This window comes from Engystomops pustulosus, chromosome 4 (assembly GCF_040894005.1).
Source record: "Engystomops pustulosus chromosome 4, aEngPut4.maternal, whole genome shotgun sequence".
Lineage (NCBI taxonomy): Eukaryota > Metazoa > Chordata > Amphibia > Anura > Leptodactylidae > Engystomops > Engystomops pustulosus.
The window spans coordinates 86,759,350-86,786,874 of NC_092414.1; the positions used below are offsets into that span (position 1 = coordinate 86,759,350).

Below are 27,525 nucleotides of genomic sequence, written 5' to 3' on the forward strand. Positions count from 1 at the left end.
TTCTCCAAATTTGCTTGGTTTTTATAAATGAAAAATGTATCACTCAAATTTTCTTTACTAACAAATTAAGTTTAATGTGTTATGAAAAAATCAATATCAAAATCAGCTAAAGTGTTCCAAAGTTATTATCATCCAAAGTGATGCATGTCAGATTTGTAAAACAGAGCCTGGTCATTAAGCTTGGTGATAAGGGGTTAAAGGAGTTGTCCAGTAATAAGAAGTTCTTCTGTCTCTGTAGGATAGTGGATAACTTGCTGATTGGTTGGATTCCCTGTTGTGGGACCCTAAGAAGGGGAAGTGGGTCGATAGTAGCCCAAATGAATAGTAGCCCAAATGAATGGCGCAGTAGTATGGATTTGTGCGCTGCTGTTACATTACAGTATATCATCTAAATCACTTACAGAGAGAGCAGACTATTTGGGGCGTGGGTTTATAGTTTGGCTCATGCAGAAGTGAAGATTAGTGATGAGAAGAGGAGATTTGCCTGTTTACATTACATTGATGCATATGTTAACACATGTTTTGTAAACACAGAGCCAGGAGGAGGGGGAGGGTTAAGGGATCTTCACCCCTCCTCCTTCCATAGGCAGACAAGCGACTCTCGACTCTGGCTTCCCAGTCAGACTACAGCATGACATAGGCTTTTTTGTGGCTGTGATCTGACTGCAATTGCAGCCGTTTGAATGAACCCTGAGGGTGCAGCCACACGTTCAGTTTTTCAGGTGCAGTTTTTTATGCCCAAACCAGGAGTGTAGTGAAAATAGAGGAGGAGCAGCACTTGATCCACATTTGCTTTTGGTTTCAAAAACTGCATCTTAAAAACTGAACTTAAAAAAAAGTGTGGCTGCACCTTCAGGGAGAAAATACTGGCTTCTGTGGTTACCTACGGTCACAATGGCACATCACATGAGGAAAATTTTACCTAATCCTGGGAAAACCTTTTTTTACTCATTAATTAAAACTTTAAACATTACCAATCATTGTCAATTTGTAGATCTTGTGCCGCTTCACTGTAGAGATGAATCCTAATTCTGTTTTACAAAAATAAGGTGGCATCTGTAATAAACCACTGGCAAATGGTTTCCTAGAAATGCGCAGTGTGGATCTACAATTCACATGGTTTGCCAATATGAACAAATGATTAGAATCTTTATATTTATTACAGTCTGAGCTTTTACCTTGTTCACAAGAAAGACAATTAAATAAGGAAATGCATTTTTATTCCATGCAGGAACAAGGAGAAATCCTTTGAAAAGAAGGTTATTTCTTTGAAGTTAGTACAGTGATTCTTAGAGAATACGTACAGGATTTTCGATTAAGTTAAAAAAAAGTTCTAGTTTAGAACATCCAAACAGTCTAAATTTATAAAATAAGCTTATGCCTCTTGCAAACCTGCTGCGACAGCTCAGTAAGCTCCCAGGCAAGGCACGCAACATTAAACCGCAATAAAAACACTATTTTAACAAATCATATTGTAATGTACCATAACATGATACTCTGGGGAGCATAAAAGTCCTGCTTTCAGTATATCAGACTAGGTAGCCATAGGCCATTCACGACAATATAAACATGTCTATATATATATATATATTTATATTTCTCAATATTTACACCGTGCCAAATAGGCACAATTAACCTATTGACAGAGAAGACAAAAGATACAGTTTTACACATATTTCAATATCTTGTGCATCTTCTTTCAAAAAGGTAATCAATAGCAAAAAGCTGATCAAGTCCCGGTTTTGTATCTGAAATATATCTTATACATTGACTCCGACAATCTGGCTGTTGTAGTCAGTGTTTTCCATACGTAAAATATATGGAATAATACTATCAATTTGCACATTTCCAATTAGGCCTGCAAAGAAGAGCTCCTCCATAATTGCAGCACTCATTAGTCTCAGGGCTGGCAACCGCAGTAAGAGTCGAGAAAGCCTAGAGATAGAAAGAGACAAAAATTTAAGTAAATAAATAATGTATTCTATATATACAAACTGTGCACATCAGCAGAATAGCCCTATCAATAAAACCTGCCTAATATTGTCCAGCATGATCTCACACCATGAGGAGCAGAAGCATTTTCTTCAAGCGCTGCAAGCTGCACCAAAGGGTTTCCTTGCACTGAACTACATTTTTCAGAACAGCTCCCAAATATTTTTGGAAACCTTTGGAGTTTGTAGACAAGTAACATTACTAAACAATTTTTGCTGTGTGGCAAGGCACATTACCTGCTAGATAGAGAGATTTTGAGAAATTATGCATGTAAAATTTAACAGATGTCCATATCCATTATCCCAGAGAAGTACACTGCCTAAATCAGGTTGTTTTCCCCCTTTAAGGAAATACGACATTAAATGTCATCTTTATTAACCATTAATGATGCTGGGTAGCTCACAGCAGCGTGACTACAGCAATATGTTTATTATACACTATGTTCCTCTACTTTCGTTACAAAATTAACTTAATCTTTATGGCAATGAAGCAGAAGTGCTTCTGGAGTCTTGCAAGAGCCTTGCTCCCCCTCACCCCCCACCTCCCTGCTTCTTAATAATAATAATTTTTATTTATTTAGCGCAATCAAATTCCGTAGCACTTTACAAATCATAAGATTCTAATGGAAACATGAAAGCAGCAAGTGTGAGCCCTGTGTTACCATGATATTTCAGACAGCAGGAGAGGGGAGCACAGAGGGAGCAGTGAGGCGGGGAAAAATTGCTTTGGGAGCGTGGATTAGCCATAGACCTTGCAGCCTTGAAGGGCTCTGGTAATACCCTAGAGCAATTATTCATTAACATAAAGTTAATTTTCTTACAAAAGTACAGGAACAAAGCTCCTAATAAATAAAGTGCTGTAATAACTTTGCTGGGATCTACTCAATTTCCTTAAAATGCTTTGTGGTGCACACTATGCTTTAGGAGACACACATGGACTTAACGGTCCAAATATCATAAAAACCAGGCTTTCTTCTTTTGCTTCTCCATGGTCCAGTAATGATGCTCATTTGCCCATTGTAGAGGTTATTGGCATTGGTCAGCTGTCAGCATGGGCACTGTGACCAATCTGCTAAGCAGCTCATACACAAAACAGAACAATATGATTTACTTACATTGCTTTCCAAAAACATCAATGAGTGTTGGGTGCACTTATTTTAGTAGCTAGACATCCTACCCATTTCAAAACAATGCCATTTTCTATATGCTCTAAACCATAGCCTGCGGCCTTGTACGGGCCAGCTGTAAAGTTGACACATGTGATGTAATGACATCATCGCATGCTCTGGCTTCAGAGTCGGCTCATTCAGCAGACGCATACTGGAGCAAAGAAGAGGACATCGGATGCTTCTGGGAGCGAGGAAAGGTAAGTAATTTATTTCCTATTTGCACAGTGACTAATGGGGGCACTGGGGGAGAATTGTGGCTACTGGGGGGGAACTGTTACTGTTTGGGGACACATTGAATAGCGGGTTGAGACACTGGCTAATAGGGGCATTTGGGGAGTACTGTGGCTACTGGGGGAGCACTGTAGCTACTGAGGGTGCTGAGGGAGCACTGTGGCTACTGGTGGCATTGTGGCTTCTGGGGGGACTGTTGCTGCTGGGGGCACTGTGACTGTTTGGGGACACGGTGGCTGCTAGAGGTGTCTTAGGTTATTGTTATTTAACACTATGTTCAGCATGGTGGTTGCCCTCATACAGCTGATTGTAATCATAACACTGTATAAATGTAACTAGTAAACAGCTTGAGTAGACACATTTATACAGTAATAAAATGACAGTCAGCCCCTTTACAGCAACCACAAGATTGATGTGTCCCCCTGCGAAAATGAGTTTGACACCCTAGATCTAAACAGTATTATTTTGCCCTTATCAAACATGCTCAAATTTTTTGATTGGCGATTTCTAGGTTTCAGTACACTAGCATCAAGATTTTATACTCGCATACAACTTTATATTTCCCACCCCTTGACATGCGCCACTGTTACAAGATAAGTCAAATCTCACTTATGCAATAGAATAATATTCCCACCGCCTCGCTGCCCAGCATGAGATCTGCAAGGGAGCCGGTGATGTCACCAACTCTCTGAATGCTCTCTAGGTGTCCCGAGGTAGTCCTGAGGTGTAAATAAATGACATGACAGTGGAGGCTGCTGGCGCTCTTCAGAGTGCCTCCGGCTCATTTTAGTATTTTATATACTTCTGTTTTGCCAAAATTCAGCCATTCAGACATTTAATAAAAATGGAAAATGGATGCAAACGGAGATGGGAAGGGGAGTTGAGTGATAATCATCTACCAGAAAGTAATCATATGCCAAGGCTCTTGGGCTGAGTCCTCTTCATACACAACAGGCACTTTTCAGAGGACTTAATCCGTTAGACGAATCAGCGCCCCTGTAAAGTCACTGCGTGGAGGGGCATGAACCAGTTGCTACGACAGCAAGGGGCCTCTAAGCTCTGAGACTCCCATGTCTCTCGTTTGACCAGATTCCTAACAAACTTCCCTTCTTATTGGTCTTCCACTCACTAAACTCTCCTCTACAATCTATTCTTAATGCAGCAGCCAGGCTCATCTTTCAGACCAAATGCTACTTGGATGCCTCCATTTTGTGCCAATCACTACACTGGATGCCCGTCTCCTTCCGAATTCAGTTTAAAATAATCACCCTCATCCACAAAGCTCTGAATAATGCTGCACCTCCCTACATCTCTCCTTTCATCTCAGTATATCGCCCAACCTGTACTCTTCGATCTGCCAGTGATATTAGATTAATCTCTACATTAATTAGAACCTCTCATGCACGTCTCCAGGACTTCTCCCGAGCTGCAGCAATTCTCTGGACTATTCCCCAGACTATTAGACTAATACCCATCCTCCAAAATTTCAAACATGCTCTTAAAGGAAACCTGGCACTTCAGATCTAGCTTCACCTGCAGAACACAGACCAGAGGCTGCATGATTTGGCTCCAAAGCCGGAGCTACTGCGCATGTGCAGAACATCCGGCTTCGCAAACGAGTGTGCGCAGCTGCACGCTGAAGATGTCTAGGTAGGAGGATCAAAGAGGCTACTGGGGCATGAGGCGAGTAAAGGATTAACCCTAAAAATGGCTATCCTTACATATGTTAGATGCACTTACCACCGGATCTACCTTAATAGGTAGATCCGTTGTGTTAGGCATCCTTTATAATCCATATATTTAGGCAAGCCCATTACACTCGCTGACTGCATGAAATGTCAACTCTCTTTACTAATCCATCCTATGTCTTCTTCCGGTCTCTTATCCGGCAAACACCAGATATATACCAAGTTCCAGGCTTCTCTGCAGTCACTTTCACCTTGGACTTTGTGTATAAGATGGTGTCTGATGGTTGGTTCAAGCAGCAAGATATTATTTTATACTGTTACATTATTAATAATGGCTAGACCATTCTACACGCTCATTTACCTCTTGTGTCACTCCCTTCATCCTCATAGAATGTAAGCTCTTGTGAGCAGGACCCTCACTCCTAATGTTCCATATGACTGTTTGCACTCTGTAATGTAACATTATATTTGTATATGTCCTCTATGATTTGGAAAGTGCTACGGAATTTGATTGCGCTATATAAATAAAGATTATTATTAGTGTTATTATTATTTGTCAATTTCACTGAATTTGGAATTTCTTTTCCTGCTTTTGAGTACATTGGATGGATTATCAAAATGACGGCATGGAGAAGTATAATTTATCCTGAAGAATAGAAACCCTCAAATCTCTGTAAACTAAAAAAATTAAAATGTTACAGCTTTTGGAAGTTGGGGAGTCGCCGAGTCCTCCAAGGGTTAAAGTAACGGCTCATTATTACAAAACATCTTACCGGTAAGTATCATCTGGATATGTTTTAGTGACATAGTCTTGGAATTCCATATAAGCTTTTTCTTGGAGTTTTTCAATATTTGATGCATTTTCCAATCCAGGGTGATCTGTAAATACAGAATACAAAAGATAAGGTTGAGTGGTGCTTCCTTATTTTTTTCCATGCCAAGGAAGTTTAGTAAGATATAAGAAGTCGCATTATATGAAGTGGTATCTCTTCTTACAGTCATAATAGTGAAATAGTTACTATTTATTTATTGAGCACCATTAATTCCACAGTGCTGTACAATCAAGGGGTTTGCATACATTAAATAAAGAAAAATACTCGAAACACCAAGCAATGTGATCACAGAAAGTCAGATAACAAGCAGAGACCTCTGACATGACCCTCTATAGTGGCAAGTACAGTACTTTAGACTAATTTAAGGAACACATAAGCTGCAACACACGTTTAAAAATAATATGGGTTGGGGACCTCCTGCACACATTCTGTTGCTACCTGTTGCAGCCCCCCCTCCCATGGCTACACTAACCAATGAGTGAAAAAAGCTCTGGAAAATCTTAAACTGAAGATGGTGCCTGAGCAGAAGCGAACAGTAGGAAAGCACACAGTAGGACACTGACTGTACAATATTCATTAAAAAAAATACTGTGTAAAATCCTGGAATGCTTCATCCTTTTAACAATGCACCACATACCTGGACTAAACAGGACAATTGCTTTCAAGTAGGCATACTCGTAACCATCAAGTCCAAGTTTAACCATGCTATTGCAGAAGTCTTGAAGTTTAAAGATGTGATCCATCACCAACTTTAATTTGTCTCCAGAAAGTTTATCTGTGAAAAAAAATAATCAGATTGTCTCAGAATAAACATTCTATTTATGAAACACACAAAGTGTTATTGGGAAAGAAAGTTACAGAAACACCAATATAAACAACATAGAGGTAATGGTGCAAGTGTTGTCACTGTGCCTTAACTGCTTGGTCAGGGAAGTTAGAAGATTCTTTAAAACGGGATTTCCCACAAATTCAAGTTATGCCATATCCACAGAATAGGACCCAACTTGCTGATCGGTGGGGGTCTCAGTGATGAGACCCCCACAGATCACGAAAACAAGGGGTCCCATGTACCTCAGTCAGACCCTCGTCGCTCCATGAAAGAAATCTCTATGGAGATGACGGAGATCGCGGTGGGAAAACCTATTTAAGGAGACCAGTTCTCTACACTCTACTGATGAGATGCAACCACATTAAACTGTGCTATCTACAGTTGGGAATCTGTTCCTTATGGAATATACTGGTGTGGCTATTATCCTGCATCATGTCACTAGGCTTTTTGAAAAAGTCATGCTTGTTAAAGGAAGCTGCCTTACAAGGTAGCTAAGAGGCAATATTTTCCCTATCTAATCCTGGAGAACACATATGCATCTAACTGCTTGGTGTAACTTATACCAAATTTATCCAACAAAGAAACCAAAGTGTATTAAACACAATATACATATATATGTATATATTTAGTCTGTTCAACTTCTCCAAAACACACAGGTTATACTGCGTTTTCATGAAGAAAGGTTTGCTTTCAGAGCACATAGCATCGCAAAAGCTGTATCTATGGCTGTGTATTTTTTGAGTCCTGCTATAAGGCACAGTGTTGTTTTGCGCTGTTTTGGCTAATAGTATTACATTTGTAGCTATAATATGTGGTATCTATAAAAGGGCTCAACACAGGGATATAAAATAACAAATCATATAAAATCAAATAAAAATAACAAATCATGACTTGTTGCACTTCAGACAATTGGCTAAACGTAGTTTACAAAGGATCTAGTTAAAAACTATTATTTATAATGATCATGATGCCTTAGGTGAGCAAACCTTGCACAATACGACAGTGGTAGACAGACAGAGGTATACAAGTGCAGACTTTATTTGTAAATGCAAATGGTTAAAACCAAATAGAAAACCTAGTGCAGAGATGGATAGCAAAGATAACCCCAGAAATACAGACAACATCTACAAGAGAAGAGAAACTTATTGCCTCCTGTCTGAAGATGACAGGAGATTGATGCTGTGATGAGATATGCACATCTGTCTCCAGACAAAACTGTACGGAAGCAGAAGCTCTTACCATGCTGCATGCCGTGCAGGTGATTAACAAATGCTGTTAGTATAGTCGACACATTCATCACTTGGGAACACTGAGCTAGACCAAGCGAAAACAGTTCATTCCAGCACGCTTTCACTAGGGAGATGCTGATCTCATGCCTAATAAAAAAAAAAATAACCATTTATGCAATTAGTTGGCTGTACAGAACACATCTGTAGTCATAAAAAGTATACACCCATGCAAGTACTCCTACTTAAAACTAAAGAGGACCTGTCAGGTCATTAAAACACTTTAGCTTCTCTTACTAAGGTAAGCAGCTCTCTAGCCCTTTCCCAATTATCGCATTGTTAGATCTCTAGCTTTATCGGAACATACTGAAGTGAGGAAACAATACCTCTCCTCAGCTTCTCCTTGGACCGCCACTCTAACATCATATGCCGGCGGCGACTGCCAGGCTCAATGCAGTCACCGCCTCCTCGGACTGGCCCCCTCATGAATAAGCCAGACCACTGTAAGCTTGGTCCGCCGATCGGACTGCTACGTAGTGTTTTTTTCCCCGCTTCAGTATGTTAACGTGATAATTGGCGAAGGGCTAGGAAGCTACTTACTTTAGTATGAGAAGCTAAAGTGTTTTAATGACCAGTCAGGTCCTATTTAAGTTCTAGAAGTTGCAGACTCACAGGCTGTTACAATGAGGTGAACATGTCTCCCCCTTCCTCCCTCTGCCTGTGTAATCTAGTAGCAGAAGGATGTGCAGAGGGAGGGGAGACCTGTTCTACTCATTGTAACCTCTGAAGTTACAGCATTAAGGGACTCTGGAAACACCCTAGGAGCCCCTTGGACTCATTAGCATAATTATAAAAGTTAAAGAGGACCTGTCACCCAATTTATCGGCACTAGGAGCTGCTTACTAAAGTAAGCAGCTCCTAGTGCTCGATCAAACGCCCCAGTGCTAGAGTGATAGTGTTCCCGGAAACCTCCGGTAACGCTATCTAACACCGCGGCGGAGTACAATGTAATCATCGGACAGCTCGCAAAGCTGTCCGATGTATTCATGAGGGGGCGGTCCGAGGCGCTGCCTCTTCCCTGGATCGCCCCACTCGCTCCATAGGCCGGCAGTGACTGCCGCGCTAGGCGGCAGTCACCGCCCCTAGCCACGCCGAACCCCGCCCCCTCATGAATACGTCGGACAGCTTTACGAGCTGTCCGACAATTACACTGTACCCCGTCACAGTGTTAGATTAGAGGTTTCCGGTAACGCTATCACTCTAACACTGGGGCATTTGATCGAGCACTAGGAGCTGCTTACTTTAAGTAAGCAGCTCCTAGTGCCGATAAATTGGGTGACAGGTCCTCTTTAAAGGCTGTATACTAAATGGGGGCTGGCAGGCTGCATACTAAATGGGGGCTTGCTGGCAATATACTGGGGAGGCTGTGACTAATGCATTTCACACCATCGGCTTATACTCGAGTCAATAGGTTTTTCAGGTTTTTGTGTTAAAATTAGGGGCCTTGGCTTATACCTGGGTCAGCTTATACTCGAGTATATACGGTACTGAACCTATGTTTGTAATGGTTGTTTTGTGAACAACTCTCAATGCCAGTAATTTTGTAGAAATTCTGTCCTCATATAGAAAAAGAAATCTGTCAATCTCTTGTCATAATTTTAACGAAATCTAAAACTCACCCAAGAGCTTGGAAGGAAGGAATGGAGCGGGCCCAGTGCATGGACAGGAACAACAGCCGCGATGCAGATTCACAAATATAGTGCACATTCAAGTATTCAGGCATTGGGGAAGGCATGGTAAGCTGGGAGGGATGAAATGTTTTAGGAAATAATTTATATACATTGAAGGACAAGAACGAAGGAGAATTAAATTGAAGAAAATTGTAAATATGCAAGTTCCAAATAGTTTATAAACATTTAAATATTTTTAAGATGAACTATAGCTTATTATAGTGCCGAATTTCTACAATAATTATAACCTGGTGCCAAAGTTGAGCTATAAAAACAGCAAGGAAAGACTTTCACACCCACCTTGAAGGAAATGTGAGACTCACTAAGAAGAGGCCCTTCCATTTCCATAACTCCAATGTCTTGAAAAAGACTGGAGCCAGAGTCCATGTTTTCTGCCGAGTCCTGGGAAGAGCTTTCAGATGGGTTTAATGCTTTTGCCAGTGTATCAAACGCTCTAAAATACAAAATACTGATGCTAAGAGACACAGATTTTATCACTATTATCAATCTCTTCCACTTTCTGTAATGTTGCCCTAAAAACCTTTTTAAAGTTTTTTTCATCATTAACACCAAAACCCCAAACATATGTTCCAGCACACATAAAAAGAAGCACAAATGACTGTTTAGAAACAGAAAATCCGCATAGCTACTGTCTATTGGCAGTGAGGATTAACCCCTTCACTTCCAGCTTGATGTATTAATATATTGTTCATAGCATACTACAGCCAAGGAGAGAGCAGGAAGGGTTAACGCTCACAGCTGTGTAAACAACAGGAGGAGAGAGACACCTGTCATGTTCAGTTCTGTCTCATAGCAGTCTATTGGGGAGAACATGTATTTATAAACAAGCAATATTTGCGTCTTGTGTGCCACTTATGTCAAACACAGCTTAGTGAAGGGAGGCTGCAATGCCTGCCACAAAATATCCGGCAATGTCCCCTGGATATAACTAGTGCTTGCAAATCGTGGAAAAAATAAAAACTGATCTGCAGTTCCACTAGGAAGAGCATGGTATGGGTTGTGGGATCCAACAGTTCAGCAATGGACATAACCAGGAGTGGAAAACCCTGTGACTGAAAGACTGTTTTAGCGGTGGCTAAAAAGCTAAAGTTACACACACATTTAGAATGTAAATCTAAAAACATAGAAATAGTTGTTACCTTGTGACTTCGTTATGGGATTGGCTATCTTGTGGAAGTTCGGAAAGTGACGCATCACCGTTGCTTAAACTTTCAACAATAGCCAATTCTGTGCTGGACTGAGACATTTCTTTTGACTTGTTAAAACTGGCAAGTGATGTAACAACATTAGCCAAAGTGCTTAAATCTCCTTGACAAGCTTCAACCTGCTGAAACAACAGTAAGGAAACTTTAGTAAACAAAATAACATTTTGGGGATTTGGGACAATACGGAGGTACATTAGCCTACATAAGCTCAGTCCACAGTAAAAAAGCATTCTATATTTTAAATGTTTAACCCATTAGTGAAACAGTTAAAGAGTCCAGTTTAGCAAATATATTTTCTGTAGCAATATGAGGGCGGTTCAATAAATACCCATGCTTGACGACAGAGGGCGTTCCTGAGGAAAGTTGGTGTTATCATCGTGTGCTGCCATATATCAAATTGCAGACTGATTAATTTAGTTATCGTAGTTTGGATTTGGCAGCCATTTGAGTAAGACATGTTTTGTGATTTTCGCTAAGATGGAAAACGAGCAGTATCGTTCGGTAATTTGCTTTTTGTTTTTGAATGGGAAAAAATGCGAGGAGATAAAAGCAAAGTTGGATGCTGTTTGTGGAGAAACTTCGCCATCTATGACCACAGTTAGATATTGGTTCAACGAATTTAAACTTGGGCAAACATCCGTTTTTGATGAGGAGCAACCAGGATGCCCGGAAGACGTGGTTAACAAGGAAATCATTCAAAAATTCTACGACATGATAGTCACTGATCGAGAAACGAATGTGCGCAAAGAAGCAGAGGCCGTAGGTTTGTCGACCGGAACGGCAATGAATATTTTACATAAGTTGGCGATAAAAAAAAATTGCCGGCCCGATGGGTGCTGCGATTGCTCACGGTGGACAAGCGGATGTGGTTATTAACTTTGAAGCAGTGTTTGGAGCAATTTAAGAGAGATCCGAAGGAGTTTTTGCGTTGAGTTGTCACCGTTGATGAATCCTGGATTCACCATTACACACCAGAAACTAAGCAACAATCAAAACAATGGATTTCTCACAGTAAATCTTCTCCAAGAAGGCGAAGACTGTCCCAACGGCCGGAAAGGTCATTGCAACGATGACTGGTCAATAATACAGTGACTCATTGGTCCGGTTTAACAAAAAATTGAAGGAGACACGGCCGCATTTGTTGAAAAACAAGGTGCTGTTTTAACACGATAACACACCAGCACATTCATCCGGAGTTGTCCCCGCCAAATTGCATGAATTGTGTTATGAATTGCTGCTGCAACTCCCGTATCCACCTGATCTGGCTCCCTGCGACTTTATCTTGTTCCCTAACATGGAGAAATGGCTCACGGGAAAAAAAATTTAGCTCAAAGTCATCGACAGAGGTGTATTTTGGAGAGTTAGACAAATCCTATTTTTTGGAGGGGATAAAAAAAAATGGCAAGAACATTTGGAGAAGTGTATCTTTCTAAAAGGGGACTGAGTTGAAAAATTAAAAAAAAAACATTTTGAAAAAATGGTGTCTTCATTTCTAACATAGGTACTTATTGAACTGCCCTCGTATGTCAAATCGTGTAGATCTCTGCTTGCTGTCATTCATTGCTTACTTCCAGGGAGATGCTAACCAGGATTTTGACTTATATTCCACCATTTGCGACATTAACAAGTTCGTGAGAGATCTCACGGTGAAAAGACATTTTTTTAATGAGACTGAAATATCTGTTGATGATACATGTATAGAAAACAAAGGTTCCAACTTGTTTAATTCATTACTGTTTGCAGACCAGGTTACCTTGGTTAACATTATTTCTACTGACACAACACATCCTCCCTCCGATAAACAGTGTGACAACATCACCTTTAGAGTCAAAAACACCGAATATTACCCCATTGCATCTAGAGTTGATTGCATGGATATGTTTCAAGACAAGGTTGAAAAAGCTTTGAAAGCTTTAAATCAACAAACCACAAAAGGACATCACAATCTCCCTCAACACCAGAGGGAAGCACTAAGAGATATCTCACAATGGGATGATGTTGTCATACGTATGTCGGACAAGGGGGGTTCAGTTGTTGTCATGAATAAGGATACATATCATGACCAAATTTTGGCTATTTTGAATGATAAGGATACCTATCGGAAGTTAGAGGAGAATCCCACCCCTTATTTTAAAACAGAGCTCTCACGTTTGCTCAATGAAGGTGTCTCACTAGGTGTAATGTCCCCCCCCCCCCCCCCCCCCCGATGAGACCCATAATATCTGGGATCGGGTCACTGAATGAACATCTATGTAGCTGGTTAGATCAGATCATTCAACCATTGGCCAAAAGAACCCCGGGATATCTCCAGGATTCCAGAGAGGTCTTGATCTCAATGGAGAATATCATTTGGTACCCGGAATTTGTCTGGTTGACATGTGATGTGGTTTCTTTGTATCCATCAATCCCCCATCACATTGCTCTTAGGGCACTGGCATTTCATTTGGATAGATATTCCAACTATACAGCGGATCTAAAAGAATTCATCATGGAAGTGTGTTTTTACTTACACACATAATTATTTTATGTTCAATAATGTTTTCTATTTACAATTGAAGGGGGTCAGTATGGGAGCTAAGTTCTCCCCATCATTAGCCAACATCACCATGGCATGGTGGGAAGAACGGACCATCTACACCCAAGATAACCCATTTGGAGACAGCATACATTGGTATGGCAGGTACATAGATGACGTGCTCATCATTTGGAGGGGGTCAGTACCTGCCATACCAATGTTTATAGATTACATCAATGACAATATGGCAAATCTCAAATTCACTTTCCACACTGACAAACATGTAATCTCGTTTTTGGACCTCCACATGGAAGGCATACCTTACGCAAAAATTAATACAAGTACATTTCGCAAACAAACTGCAGGAAACACCATTTTACATGCTTCGTCTCAACATCCACCACACACTATAAAAGCTATTCCAGTGGGAGAGTTGACAAGAAGCAAAAGAAACTGTAGCCAGGACAACACATTTAACATGGAGAAAAAACATATATACCACAGATTACGTAAAAGGGGATACCCTGAGTGGTGTCTCCAGAGAGCGGAAAACAGGGTACAAAACAGAGAAAGACAAACATTCTTTACCAATCAAATGGGAGAAAACAAGAACACACGTACCTACAAAAACAAACCATCACCTACAGTTGTCCTAACATACAGTCCACAATTCAAAGAAATATCCAAAATAATCCAACAACACATTCCATTGTTAAAAATAGATCCAATTTTGGACAAAATCTTGTTACCTGGATGCAAAGTGGTATCCAGAAGGGGACGAACATTAGGGAACATACTGTCACCCTCATTATTTAATCAACACCGCCCCAAAAAAAGATCATGGCTGTCCACCAAGGGTTTTTTTAAATGCGGGACTAATAGATGCATTACATGCAAACATGCAGTCAACAACAAAAAAACTTTTTCTAACAGCACGAGCACAAGAGAATACCCGATACGCAGTTTCATGAACTGCAATTCCCAGAACGTAATCTATGTCATCTGGTGTACGATTTGTAATCTCATGTATATAGGCCAAACGAAGAGAAGATTTCTTGAACACCTTTATGACATTTCACACCCAGAAGGCAGGAATCTGTCAGCAGCATCTAAACATTTTTTAACAGAACATGGAGCCAATACAGACTGCTTGAAAACTTTTACTATAGAACAAATAACAAAATCAGTAAGGGAAGAGAACACAATGAACGCACTACATAACCGGGAAGCGTTCTGGATATTTAATCTAGATACATGCTCGCCACAAGGGCTTAATATGAAAAAAGAGGTTATGTATTATTACAAACACAGATGAATAGTAAGTAGTCAGGACATCATATAATAATGTATTATAATTGCCATCCCTAATCCCAACTCTCCTGTAACCTCAGTTATGCGGAATAAGATACTTCTTTCTTCCCATCCAAAGCTTCCGAACAATAATTGTCTATTATTACTTCTGTTGTTTTTAATATTTGCCATTCTCTTTGTTCTTAGTTATTGTCACTGGAGGAGATCGCCCCGCGGCCCAGGTGCCAGGTGATATATGGCCACAACCTGGATCCATACAAGCAAGTTATTTGCGGCATTATAAAGAATTTTCTTACGAGACGCAGTTATCGCCGCTACCGCGGGACGAACCTCCACCTGACAATCAAGAACTATTGAGACAGAACCGGCACATTTTGAGAACATGATATAATGTGAACGGGGTTCTATATTTACCCGGACCGGAGATTCGCCGCCCACTGTTGAATATTCAACACGAAAACCGGAAGTGACGTGGCTATCTGTGGGCGGAGTCGAAACCACCGGCGGGGTTTTTAAATGTTTGTATCTTTTGTATTGCACATTACACTTGTCATGAGTAAGGGCGGTTGCACCGCTTGAAACGCGTTGACTAAGTATGTTTCATGGAGAGGTTATGATGTAACCAAATAAAACAATTTAATGTCAAGTATCCGGCTGGACCGTGAATATATTTTGGATTGCTACACGCCCGCGCAGAAGGGTGGCCCGTGCCTGGATCTGACACAGACGGCAATTACGAGGAGGTGAGCTGGCATCCTTTTTCTGAGATGCTAACCAGTCCATGGTCATGTGATGGACACATAGGTGAACTTCTCATTACAGTCACCACACACAGTAATCAATGCTCTGTCGCTGTGTGTTCATAACATGACCATGAACTGGTTAGTATACAATGAAATTGTTCAATGAATGACAGCAAGTAGATCTAGATGTGAGTACTGCTACAAAAGAGAGATGAGAAAACTTAAAACTTTTCATCACACAAACCGAACATTTCTTTGATGAAACTGGAAAATCACTTGTTAATAGACAACCTGACAATAATCATACACTGCTCCTACACTTTTGATATCCTACACCCAATTATTGTGGGACTGGCTGACAAATTATTCTGCTTCTCAATCAGGAGATATACCTTTTCCTGTGTTATAAGCATGGGCTCAGTTTTAATTCCTGATGACTGTATATTCACTAACATTCCGGAATCCAACAGATTGGACCTAGGTGGAATAAAAAATATTTTAAAAAACAGTTGCAGGAAGGTAGGATATGAATATGTGCTTAGTTATTTTATGACCAAATTCCAATGGAACATATAAATGTAAAGGAAGGCACAGATTGCAGGAGGTTTGAGAGGAGGGAAGGCGGTACTGTGACCGTGCTGTCTAAATAAAGAAAATCATTTGAAGATTTATTTCTAAGGAGTGCCAAGCTATCTTATTATAAATTATAATTGTAAACCACATAAGTCAACATTTTGTAGTTAACAGACAAAGAAAAGTATGTAAAGATGCCTATCTTCTTTACAACCAATGACTGATAAATCCTCTATAAACAAATGCTAGTTTACACATGATGGTGAAGAGATCTGCACTAACCGTGCAGGGGCTTTTTCACATACAAGGAAGTATTTATTTTACAAAAGATACTATAAAAGGTAAAAAAAGAACAAACCAGAATTACACATATCTACTTCTTACAAACACATAAAAAATTAGTTACCTAACGGGCTTGTTATCAGTTACAAAAGTTGTTGTTGCGGCGAGAGGACTTCGTAAATCTTTCCTAATGTAGATTTTTTCGGTGGATGCTGCACAATTTGATGATTTTTCTCGAGCAACTTCAATAGGTTTTCTTTCACACTGCACTGCTGCAAATATTAAGCAATACATTTGTGTTAAAATAATGCAAGCACACAATATTGTAGAGAAGAAAAACATCTCTAAGAGTGAAAATCTCTGGAGTAATGCATCTGAAATATCACACATGTTACAAGAGCATTATGCACGAGATTCCAGACTGCCAAACTCCAGAGAATTAAATATGCAATAAGAACCAGCAGGAAAGCACCTGACCTGGTGCACATGTAGAATAGAGGTCAATAACCCGAATATGCCATATGCCAAAGGCTTTCCTTTTAGTACAAATTGAAACAGTTTCTGCCAATATACTAAAAATAGTGACTATTGGATTGTTGACCTATAAAAAAAATTATTAACACGATGAGGCGAAAAACAGCATTGCTTCCACAAAACCACTCAAAAGGTCAGTGTGTTTCAGGCACAAATTGTTCCAAAGCCCCCTCCTGCTGCCGCCTAACCGTCTTCAATTTAAATAAAATATCCTCAACCTAGAAGTTTTCATACACCAGCCCAAATATACCAGTTTATTTCGGACATGATGAAGGGAACGGTTTCTTCCAAAAACGTGTGGTCCATTGAGCCACCGTTGTGCAGCGCGTCTGTTTTTACCTGGACTCTTTCTTTACATCTTCCCATTCATCTAATTCTACATTGGACCCCAGCAGATGCTGCAGCTTAGTTGTATTTATTTATTGAGGAAGCCTGTACAGGCGGTCCCCTACTTAAGGACACCCGACTTACAGACAACCCATAGTTACAGACGGACCCCTCTGCCCCATGTGACCTCTGATAAAGCTCTCTGGATGCTTTACTATAGTCCCAGACTGTAATGATCAGCTGTAAGGTGTCTGTAATGAAGCTTTATTGATAATTCTTGGTCCAATTACACCAAAAATTTTGAAACTCCAATTGTCACTGGGGCAAAAGAAAAAAAATTGTCTAGAACTTCCATTATAAAATATACAGTTTCGACTTACATACAAATTCAACTTAAGAACAAACCTCCAGACCCTATCTTGTATGTAACCCGGGGACTGCCTGTATTGTGATTATATAGCGCTGTGTTACTTGTCTTTCACAGAGCAGTTAATAAACAGTTACTTACAATCTTGCTTCATCCCAAGTGCAATACACCGCTGTAGCCGGCAGTACTGGCATCTGTTGCGGTAGTGTTTGTTAATCACGCAATCCTTTGATCCTCTACAAGTATAAACCAAATTTTTCCTAATACTTCTTTTAAAGAAGCCCTTACAGCCTTCACATGTCACTGCCCCATAATGACGTCCTGAAATAGAGGAACACAAGTCACTACTGAATAATCTTCTGCATCATTTGGAAAGACATACAGACTAGAACAGTAAGCTTTAAAGGAAAGAGATGTGTGAAAAGACAATAAAAAACAGTATTGTGTAGAAGCTTGTAGACACAAAATAAAATAAAATTTGGCAAAAATACAATATGACAAAGGTACATTTTTTGTGGTGGAGATTTATGCATTTGAACTTTTTATCTTGAAAGTGTTAATCTTATTTCTATTAACTAGATGTTAAATTAGAGACATAATACAAACCTGAAGCTTTATCCCCACAAACAACACAAAGATCCACCATTGGTTTGTTTAAATTCTGGTCCATGCATTGGGTATCTGACAAGATCTAAAGTAACAAAATACATTTAATACAGTTAAACAAAATACAGTTAAATCAATGTAACTGTGATTTCTTATAGTAATATTTATTTTATTCTTTATAATAATAATAGTAATCTTTATTTATATAGTGCCATCACATTCCTTTTTATAATGAGTATTGTAGTAACTGTTTGGGAAATGTACAAATACAGACATTTTTATGGAGGTGAAGAGGTATAAAGGATTTCTACCTGAATGTGTTGTGTAGAAACATCAGGACTGGAGATAAACAGTTGGTTGACACCAGCAGCATCGGGAGTTGTTAGGTAAACCTTGCCTTGACTGCTGTCTTGCCTTGCAAGGATCACTTTACTTGAAGTTGAGGCATCATTGTTTGTCAAGATGAACCTTTTGCCTGTTGCGCTTTGATCAAGTGCTGTAAGAATTTGAATTTTCTGGCCAGTCTGCTGATCCGTGACAAACTAAAGATGTACAATGAAACAAAGAACAAAATAACTAGCTGCTAAAAATATACAGAGTACTTAAGAAATTTGCCTACTGGCTGCAATGTTACAAGACTAGAAAATGATCTTTTTTTCAATTACCGTAAGTAACCTGTTGTCTTAATGTTATATTAGTAAACAAACCTGTATACGGTGAGGTATGGAAACACTAGACTCTGATGGAATAAGCTGTATCCTCTGGGTATTTCCATCCACCAATGCTGTATGTGTTACTTCAGTCTGCGTGCGAGAAATCTGAAAACATAAGTTACACTTTGTTATTTAGACACACACTAAAAGAAATTGCTCACAAATTAATAAAATGTACTTTTCTACAAATTTCATAAGCTTCCAGGAATCACTACCTCAGAAGGTGATGCCCTACACATCCACCCCTCCAAGGAGCGCTACTTCACTCTAACCAGGAGAAGGGCAAGTACAATTTATTTTCTTTGCTTACCCCAGCCCCAGTTGGATTTCTAGGATTTAACATCCTATGTGTGTACATCCAGAAAACATAGTACATGCATTGGACATTTTGATACTTTTTTAGGTGACGTTTATGTATCTATTACAGAGCTGTATGACGGCTTGATTTCCGCTTAACAAATTATAGAATACATAGACTGGGGCATTGCAAGTTTCTCTTATTTGCTCCATAGCAACAGTGCTGTGGAGTCGGTAAGCCAAATTTCCTCTTCCTGCATTTCCATAACTTCGACTCCAGCGCCACCAAAATGGTCACTGACTGATTTCACAGTCCCGTTCACCTGGTCCCTCTAGCAGTGCTGAGATAAATGCAGGCATTCCTTACCAGTGCCTTATTCCTCTTATCTGTAGCAGAGGAGCTTCGCAACTGAGCATGTACATAAAGTGCAGTCACATTCATCTCAACTAAAAGCCTAGATCAGGGGTGCACAACCTTTACCGTCAGGCCACATATGTACCATATTAAGGACACAAGCAGAGTGGCTCAGAGGAGCAGGAGAAGTCCCAGGAGCGGTAAGTACCTGTCGGCTGTGCTATTATGTTCCTGGGTCCTCTACCTTACCTGGCACAGCTCTGCTCTGGGTTCCGATCCCGGCACATACAAGCAGTGTAGGACACAGAGCTAAGTGGCACATGGAAGAGAGAAGAAACTGCATTATGGGACAGGTTTCTAGTATTAGTAGTTTTATGCTCTGGGCGTCTGTAGTATTTGTGAATTTAAACTCTGGTGGTCTCTGGTATCATTATCTGCTATTGGGGGTCTCCAGAATTAGTATTTGTCTGCTCTGGGGATCTCCAGTATTTTAAGTGCGTTATTAGGTCTCCAGTATTATTATCTGCTAAGGGGTGTCCCGAATTTGTCTGCTCCTGGGGGTCTCCAGTATTATTATTTTCTATTTTGGGGGTCTCTCCATTATTATCGTTGATTGTGCTGGAGTCTCCAGTACTATTATTAACTATTATAACTATGAATAGAGTTATCTTGTTTCTGATCAGGAATAGAACAGACATTTAAAGGAAATTTCAAATTTGTATAATTTATTTTATACGATTGTGGCGTCGGTCCATTTGATCACAACTATGATTCAACAGCCCTGGATAGCAGCGGTACTTCCTGGTTTGTCCGTTCTGTGAACTGACCAGAAGTCCTATAGATGTTAACCGAGTAGAGGACTGAGCATTATACAGGACTGCCCCTTGTGCTAAAAATATGATATATAAAATAAAATTGTGGAAAAAATTTGTATTGCAGTGTACAAAGCAACCTAGGCTTATAAGATATTGGGGCAGATTTATCAAGCTTTCTGAAAGTCAGAATATTTCTAGTTGCCCATTGCAACCAGTCACAGCTCCCCTTTAAAATATTCATGAGCACTGGTAAAATGAAAGCAGAGCTGTGATTGGTTGCCATTGGCAACTAGAAATATTCTGACTTTCAGACAGCTTGATAAATCTGCCACATTATGTTATTTTACCTGTACTGTGAGAATAAAGAATATTAAAAAAAAAAAAAAAAGGTTTCCCTTAAAAAGGTGACACCTAGTGTAACCTACAGGAAACTGTGCGTTGAACTAATTTAATAAAAAAAATATGTAGCGCAATAGCCATTTTATTCTGCTCCAAACAGGAATGTTAATACATTTATGTAATTATGCTTTTTAACCCTGAAATAAAGCCATTGGAAAATATAACTAAAAAAAAAAATCCTCATAATTCATGTTTGAAATAAAAAAAACAGCTTCACAGGTTTAGTAACCCTTTAAAATTCAAAAATTTTTTCATAAAACTGAGAATATTCACTCTTAAATTAACAGGGTAACAAAAGTCTGAGAATGATACCTCTCCCATTTGCTGTTCAATTATCTGGTGGGCTATTTCTTCTATAGAAGCCATGATTTGTCTTCAGTGTAAAGCCCCTGGAAAGGTGGAAGAGCTTTAGGACATCCAGTTTTGAGCCAAGTGTATCCTGGAAAAATAAATACAAAATAAAACTGAGATATGACATTAAAGGCCCACCTATATTCCAATTTCTAGACCAATGGTGGAGAAACTATAGCACATGTGTCAGAGGTTGCACTCAGAGCCTTTCTGTTGGCACCCAGCCCGTCTCCCCAGCAGAGTTCACCAGACGGGACTCGAAGCTTCCATCTGCAGTCCGGGGTAGTCCACGACATGCCACATTCAGCACCATTTTAAAGCAACATATCCTGGCTTCCTGGGACTACAGTAGGAGTGAGAAGGTATGGACAGAGTTGAGCTCCTACTCTGGACCCTGAAAATCTACCCTGAAAGGAAGCAACAATAATATACAGAATGTCTCCTCCTCCTTTCCACTGCTGGTGTTCTCAGGATGCCGATACGAATTAAAGTTGTGCCAAAGCAGGGAGCAACAGCACACAATATGCATCCTTATGTACAAGATGCTTTAGGTATGTTCTTAATGTGAATTTGTATGCAAGTCCGTCAGACAAAATACTTTTTTTTGTCCAAGGGCCAATTTAATTTATTTCATTTTCTAAATTTTTTTTTGCTGTAATGGGAACAAGGATTATCAATAAAACTTCATTACAGCCTGTATGTATAGGTAAATGGACAAAATTTAACATAAAAGAAGGAAATCTGTTCATGGTGGAATGCCATAACTTTGTAAAGAAAAGGACGAGCAGCACAAAGTAGGCATTGTTCTGTTTTTTATAATAATTTGATAAAATCACTATAACTTTACAGTGCTTTAAGATTTACATTTATTATTTCTGTCTATAATGCCGTTTCTGAGAAATTCCCATTTTGCTTATGACACAGTTGGGATACCAGACATGAATATTTTTTCTTATGCTTTACTAAATTTGCCAAATAAAACGTTAATGTGGGGGAAAATCTATCATTTTTGCAACGCCGTCTTCCAAGTGGCATAACACTGTTACTTTTTTGGCTACAGAGCTGGTTGATGGCTTGTTTTTTGCGGAACAGGTTGTACTTTGCAACAGTATCATTCTGTAGTACATATGTTTTGTTAATCACTTTATTGCATTTTTTGTGCGATTCAATAAGTAAAAATGATAATTTTTGGCTGTTTTTTAAAGTTTTTTTACGGTGTTCATCTTACGGGTTCAATTATTATTTGATTTTATTCTGTGGATTGTTTTGGACGCGTGATACTATATAAGTGGGGTTTGTGTTATGATTTAGACTTTTTATAGCGTTATATGTCTCTGTATATGTTTTGGGGCTTATGAGCATTTTTATTGATTTATAAACCTTTTTTTTAATGAATAACATTTTTTTTTACGTATTTACTTGTTCCACCATGGGACATGAACAAGCAATCATCTGATTGCTTGTTCATGATAATACTCTGCAATACTGATGTATTGCAGGATATTAGCAGTGTCAGCCTATGCACACGCATAGGCTGACACTGTGCCTTTAAGATGACGTCACTGACGCCATCTTAATGGCACTGCCTTCAGGCATCTGTGTGGTCCCGATCGGACCCCAGAGATGCCATAGCAACGATCAGCGCCCTTGAAAACAGCGCGGTGGTGGAAAGACCCCCCCCAAAGGCATGTTAAATGCCTTTAACGAGTTAAACACCCGCGATCAGAGCCCACTCCGACTGCGGGTGTTACCCGGGGATGTCAGCGGTAGATTACTGCTGACATCCCGTGACCCCCCATGCTGGCTCGGCTATGGTGCAGAGCCGAACCGGCATAGTCTCTGCACTGTAGCTCTACTGCGCTGAGCACTATTCGCAGGACCTAGCGCAGTACAGCTACGGCGCGGAGCTCTAGGGGATTAAAGGGGTATTTCCATCTGGGCATTTACATTTCATTTAATGGTCCTCCCCCAGTTATCAAACTGTTAAATCTCCAGCTTTATTGGAACATACTGATAAGCTGGGAAACAATTCACTAAGTAGCGGTAATTCACTAAGTAGCAGTCCGATCGTCGGACCTAGTTTACAGTGGTCCGGCTTATTCATGAGGGGCGGTCCAAGGAGTCGGTGACTGCAGCATCGAGCCTTCTGTGCAGTCACAGCCAACATCAGGTGTGGGATTGGCGGTCCGGGGAAGAATCTGAAGAGAGCTGAGTGCCTTGGACCGTTCCGTCATGAATAAAAAAAAAAACACGCTGTAAGCTAGGTCCGACGTTCGGACCGCTACTTAGTGCATTGTTTACTAGCTTATCGGTATGTTCCGATAAGCTAGAGATTTAACAGTGCTCTAACTGGGAGAGGGCTAGGGAGATTTTTACTTTAGTAAGTTCTGCTAGAGGGTTTTATTTGCCTGACCAGGTCCTAATTACATTTGTAAAAAAAAAACATTTTGATTTTTATATGCAGCTTTCTATTTCTGACTGTAAACTTAAGAGTGAATATCTCCATTTCTCTGAAGCATCCACACCCAATCCAGATATCATATTGAAGGGGAGATTCTCTGATTTATACGACAACAGAATTGTGTTTCTAGGTGCCTGGGTTCAGGAGATATAGGCTACTGAAATGTGTCAGCTGAAGCACAATGTAGAAGGAGCTACAGGAAAGAAATAGCTTACAGTTTGCAGAATTGAAGTACATGCAACCTCTGCTTTTGTAGATGAACTTGGGGAAAGAGTGGTGGAATAATGCTGTGCATATTTAAAACATATTTCGGTAAAAGTTTATTCAGTTTTACTACTTTTTTTTTTTTTTTTTTAAACTTTCATCGGAAAAGTTCCAAAATTTTTACTCATTTATCGGAAAATTTTATAAAGAAAAAACATGAAACAATCCTATCAATTTAAAGGACACCTGTCATCAGGTCTGTGTCACTAGTCCTGTCACCACTACCTGTTGGAGCAGATCACAAGGATCCCATCCCAGCCTTTATCTAGTTATTTCATACATTATTCATTGTAAAATCATCTATTCTTTATCATGTAAATGAGGCTGGTCACATGGTCAGAGGCAGTGATGTCACCCCTGTTACTCCTCCCCCTGCTCATGTCTGTGTGTAATGTATAGTAAAGCATGGCCTGTGTGTGCTGTATCTGCTGACATCCTCCTAATATACAGGTGAGAGACACAGACATCAGCTACACATGAATCTGGCATGTTCTGCTGTAACATGGCTGCATCCTGGAGCTGCTGTATCTCTCCTAAACACACACACATACACACACAGGCTGCAGGGGGCGCCAGCACCAGGAAGCACATCATTATACAGCCTCACATCATTATACAGGCTGTCAGTCATGCACTGGGGGTGTGGCCACCAGCACCAGGAAGCACATCATTATACAGCCTCACACCATTATACAGTCTGTCAGTCAAGCACTGGGGGTGTGGCTGTGCCTCCCACTCATGAATAGAGTGGACAGCTTGAATATGCTAATGCTTCATTGGACATTTCACAGGTCATTTGCATACAGCTTTAGGACCTCATTGCTTAGGGTTACAGGCATGTAGAGGGACAATGAAGGGATAGAGGCAATGCTCTCTAATGGCAGTTTATGAAAATATATTTAGTTTAGGGGGGTTATTTTGCATGACGGGTTCTCTTTAAGTCTTACATTTCATGAAAAAAACAAAGCAAAAATTGTTTTGATATGTTAAGCTTTTCCAAAGATATCGTAATTTAAAGAAGTGCATAGCAGAACTCCAAAAACTGATATCCGGGCATCTATGACCCTCTATCACAAAGGGGTTAAAATGCTGTAAATGCTTGTTTTTTTTTGGCAACTTCACCAATCTTAGGCTATATTCACACTGACGTATGGGGGACGTATATACGGCCGCCGTATATACGGCCGATATACGTCCCCCATAGGCAGCAATGGGCGCACGGCACCCTACGGGAGCGTAGTACGGCCGGCATACATCGGCGCTACAGAGAGGAGCAGGGGATGAGCATGTCCTATCTTTTCCCGGGCTACGGAGCGGTACGGTACCGTACCGCTCCCGTACAGGGCTGTGAGCCATAGAAGTGTATGGGGGACATATATCTGCCGTACATACGTGGGCCGTATATACACCCCCCATACGTGTGTGAATGTAGCCTTAGAATGATATTTTTACAGCTTTCCAGTAGATTGCATAGAATATTAAATGGCACCACTAAAAAGTACACTGTGTCCTACAGGTAACAAGCCCTCACAGATCTCTTAAGGACTGTGAGGGGGTTTTTTTTGTTCATTTTTCAGTCTCCAAAAATCCACAACCTTTTCTTTTTTTTTTTTTTTTTTATGTACAGAGCTGTGTGAGGGCTTATTTTCTGCGTCACTTTCCTGTGGGCTGTTTTTACGACTTTCACTGTGCGTTTGCAGTAACACCTCTAATTTATTCTTTTGTTCGATACGATAACGGAGATACAAATTTATACAGGTTTTATTGTCTTTTAATACTTTTTCAAATATTAAACTAATGTGTAGATGGGTATTAGCAGTGGGTGTTTGCTGCAATATGCAGCAAACCCCACCTCTGTATGAAGAGGGCCCATCCTGTGAGCCCTCTTCATACACCCTCCATACATGTGCGGCGCAGAGCGTGAGTGCGTTAGATTAAAAAAAAGTTATGGCTTTTGAATTGAGAGGAGTAAACGGACTAAACTGGATATATATTGGTAGAACTACTAGAAATTGTATCTGTCTGCATGGATTTTACCCAATAAAGAAGATTTTTTTTCAGATATCCGTTTCCCAGTGTGGTTTTACACAAATCTTTTTACTAGGAATTGTAGTATGCAATAAACCCCAAAGCAGGATTGCCAGGACCTGATACTTGACCCTAACTATCGCTTGATCCAAACATCCTTCAGTCCATGTTTCTCAATCACAACACTACTACAATCAAAGACAACAGTGACTGCCTGTCAAAATTTGGAAAGATCAGAGTTCTCCCAACCTTTTTCTCACAGCATTTGTAAGTGAAGCGGTAATTGTCTATTTTCACAAACAAGGGGTCGAGAGTTTTAGAGAAATTTCAACTTTACTTGCTGAACATTCCTGATGTATCCACAAATTGTGGACATTCAAAGGGTCCTGTGAAATAAAAGTAAGGGATCATTCACACTGGTTGTTGCACATCCACAGAAAATAAAAAAACATCCATCTCCAGTCTGCTGTGTGAATGGAGAAAAACATCATCTTGGGGGGGGAGGTGGGGGGATAGAGGGGACTTCTGCAGACCCACTGATATCTTTTTAAGTTCATGGTCCGCTAGCATGAAAAAAAATAGTGAATGCTGAAATCATTTCCTGCAGACTCCATAGAAACCAAATTGGACGTGGAAATGGCACATAGACAATAAAGATGTGATTAGCGGTAGTCATGCATAGCATACCAATGTGAGATACTGAATGAGCTCTTAGCCCCTGTGCTGTATGCACTGGCACACAGTATATTGTCACCAAGGCACCTTAGACTCTGAGGAGGCTGCTAGGATCCATGGAGCGTTTGTGGTAATAATACATAATAATGTTTAAGCTCCATGAACCTTGTGGTGGTCTTCTTCCCATTTCTGTGCTTGGAACTTAGTTTTTTTTAATAAAATATGTAATACATTTCAGGATATAAAAAAAAAAAACTGTGAAAGCTGATCATCATCATCATCATCATCCAAACAGAAGAGAAGCCCAGGCTGCCCCGAGGCGCCCTTCTTGCAGCGCATCCTTTCACCATTGTCCCCGCACACTACGAGATATACTATGATGCGTGCATATGGCTCCACATGTATACATGTTATGTTATGTTATGTGGTGACACACGGCCGCCCGGGCTCCCGCCTCGTCACTGGAGTGCGCGCACAGAGGGAGGGCAGAGCTCGGCGCGTGCCGGGAGGAAGCAGCGTCTCCGGGAAGCTATTCCTGTCGGGTGGAGGTCAGAGGTCACTGTGAGGAGGTGAAGCACAACCACCCGGACGTCTTCACGTAGAACAGCGGAAGAGCCGGAAGACTCCAGCTTCCATACAGCGCCCCCGCAAGCTCATATTTCACTGCGCGAGACACTTCCTCTAATACTCGCGTCCATCTTACCTGTGTCCGAATACACAGCGCAGATGACTCTTTCCAGGTGACGTATACCCCGTTATGCGTTGCACCCGGTTCCCGGTGGGTCAGAGTTCGTGACCCTCCCTCAGCTCCACCGAGTACACAGCTCCTCCCCGTGACCGAAGCGTAGTTGGAACCGTGATGACGTCACTGGCGCGTCGTACGGAATGACGCATTCAGGAACTGAGAGTCCGCGCCGGTCGTGTGAGCGCGGGAAGTGCGGTGCTGGAGGCCGAACACTGGTGTCATGTGAAAGGCTTATGATAGA

At 40.5% G+C, this 27,525-nt stretch overlaps 1 protein-coding gene across 3 annotated transcripts; it reads right to left on the reverse strand.

Moving 5' to 3' along the window:
- Window positions 1-1,203: 1,203 nt before the first annotated feature.
- On the reverse strand, window positions 1,204-27,472 carry NR2C1 (nuclear receptor subfamily 2 group C member 1). 3 transcript variants are annotated; one of them, XM_072146587.1, is made up of 15 exons: window positions 27,243-27,472; window positions 21,073-21,199; window positions 18,889-18,999; window positions 18,493-18,723; window positions 18,182-18,266; window positions 17,717-17,896; window positions 16,472-16,619; window positions 15,885-15,969; window positions 10,858-11,042; window positions 9,998-10,151; window positions 9,647-9,768; window positions 7,981-8,117; window positions 6,550-6,687; window positions 5,853-5,958; window positions 1,204-1,935 (listed from the first exon to the last, which is right to left on the reverse strand). In XM_072146587.1, exons 2-15 carry the CDS (start codon window positions 21,124-21,126, stop codon window positions 1,761-1,763), a joined length of 1,911 nt encoding a protein of 636 aa, XP_072002688.1. In that variant the 5' UTR covers window positions 21,127-21,199; window positions 27,243-27,472; the 3' UTR covers window positions 1,204-1,760. The 3 variants fall into 3 exon arrangements, with proteins under 3 accessions (XP_072002688.1, XP_072002685.1, XP_072002686.1); XM_072146584.1 differs by having other exon boundaries at window positions 10,858-11,045; window positions 27,243-27,471; XM_072146585.1 differs by lacking the exon at window positions 27,243-27,472 and adding an exon at window positions 26,627-26,763 and having other exon boundaries at window positions 10,858-11,045.
- Window positions 27,473-27,525: the final 53 nt, after the last annotated feature.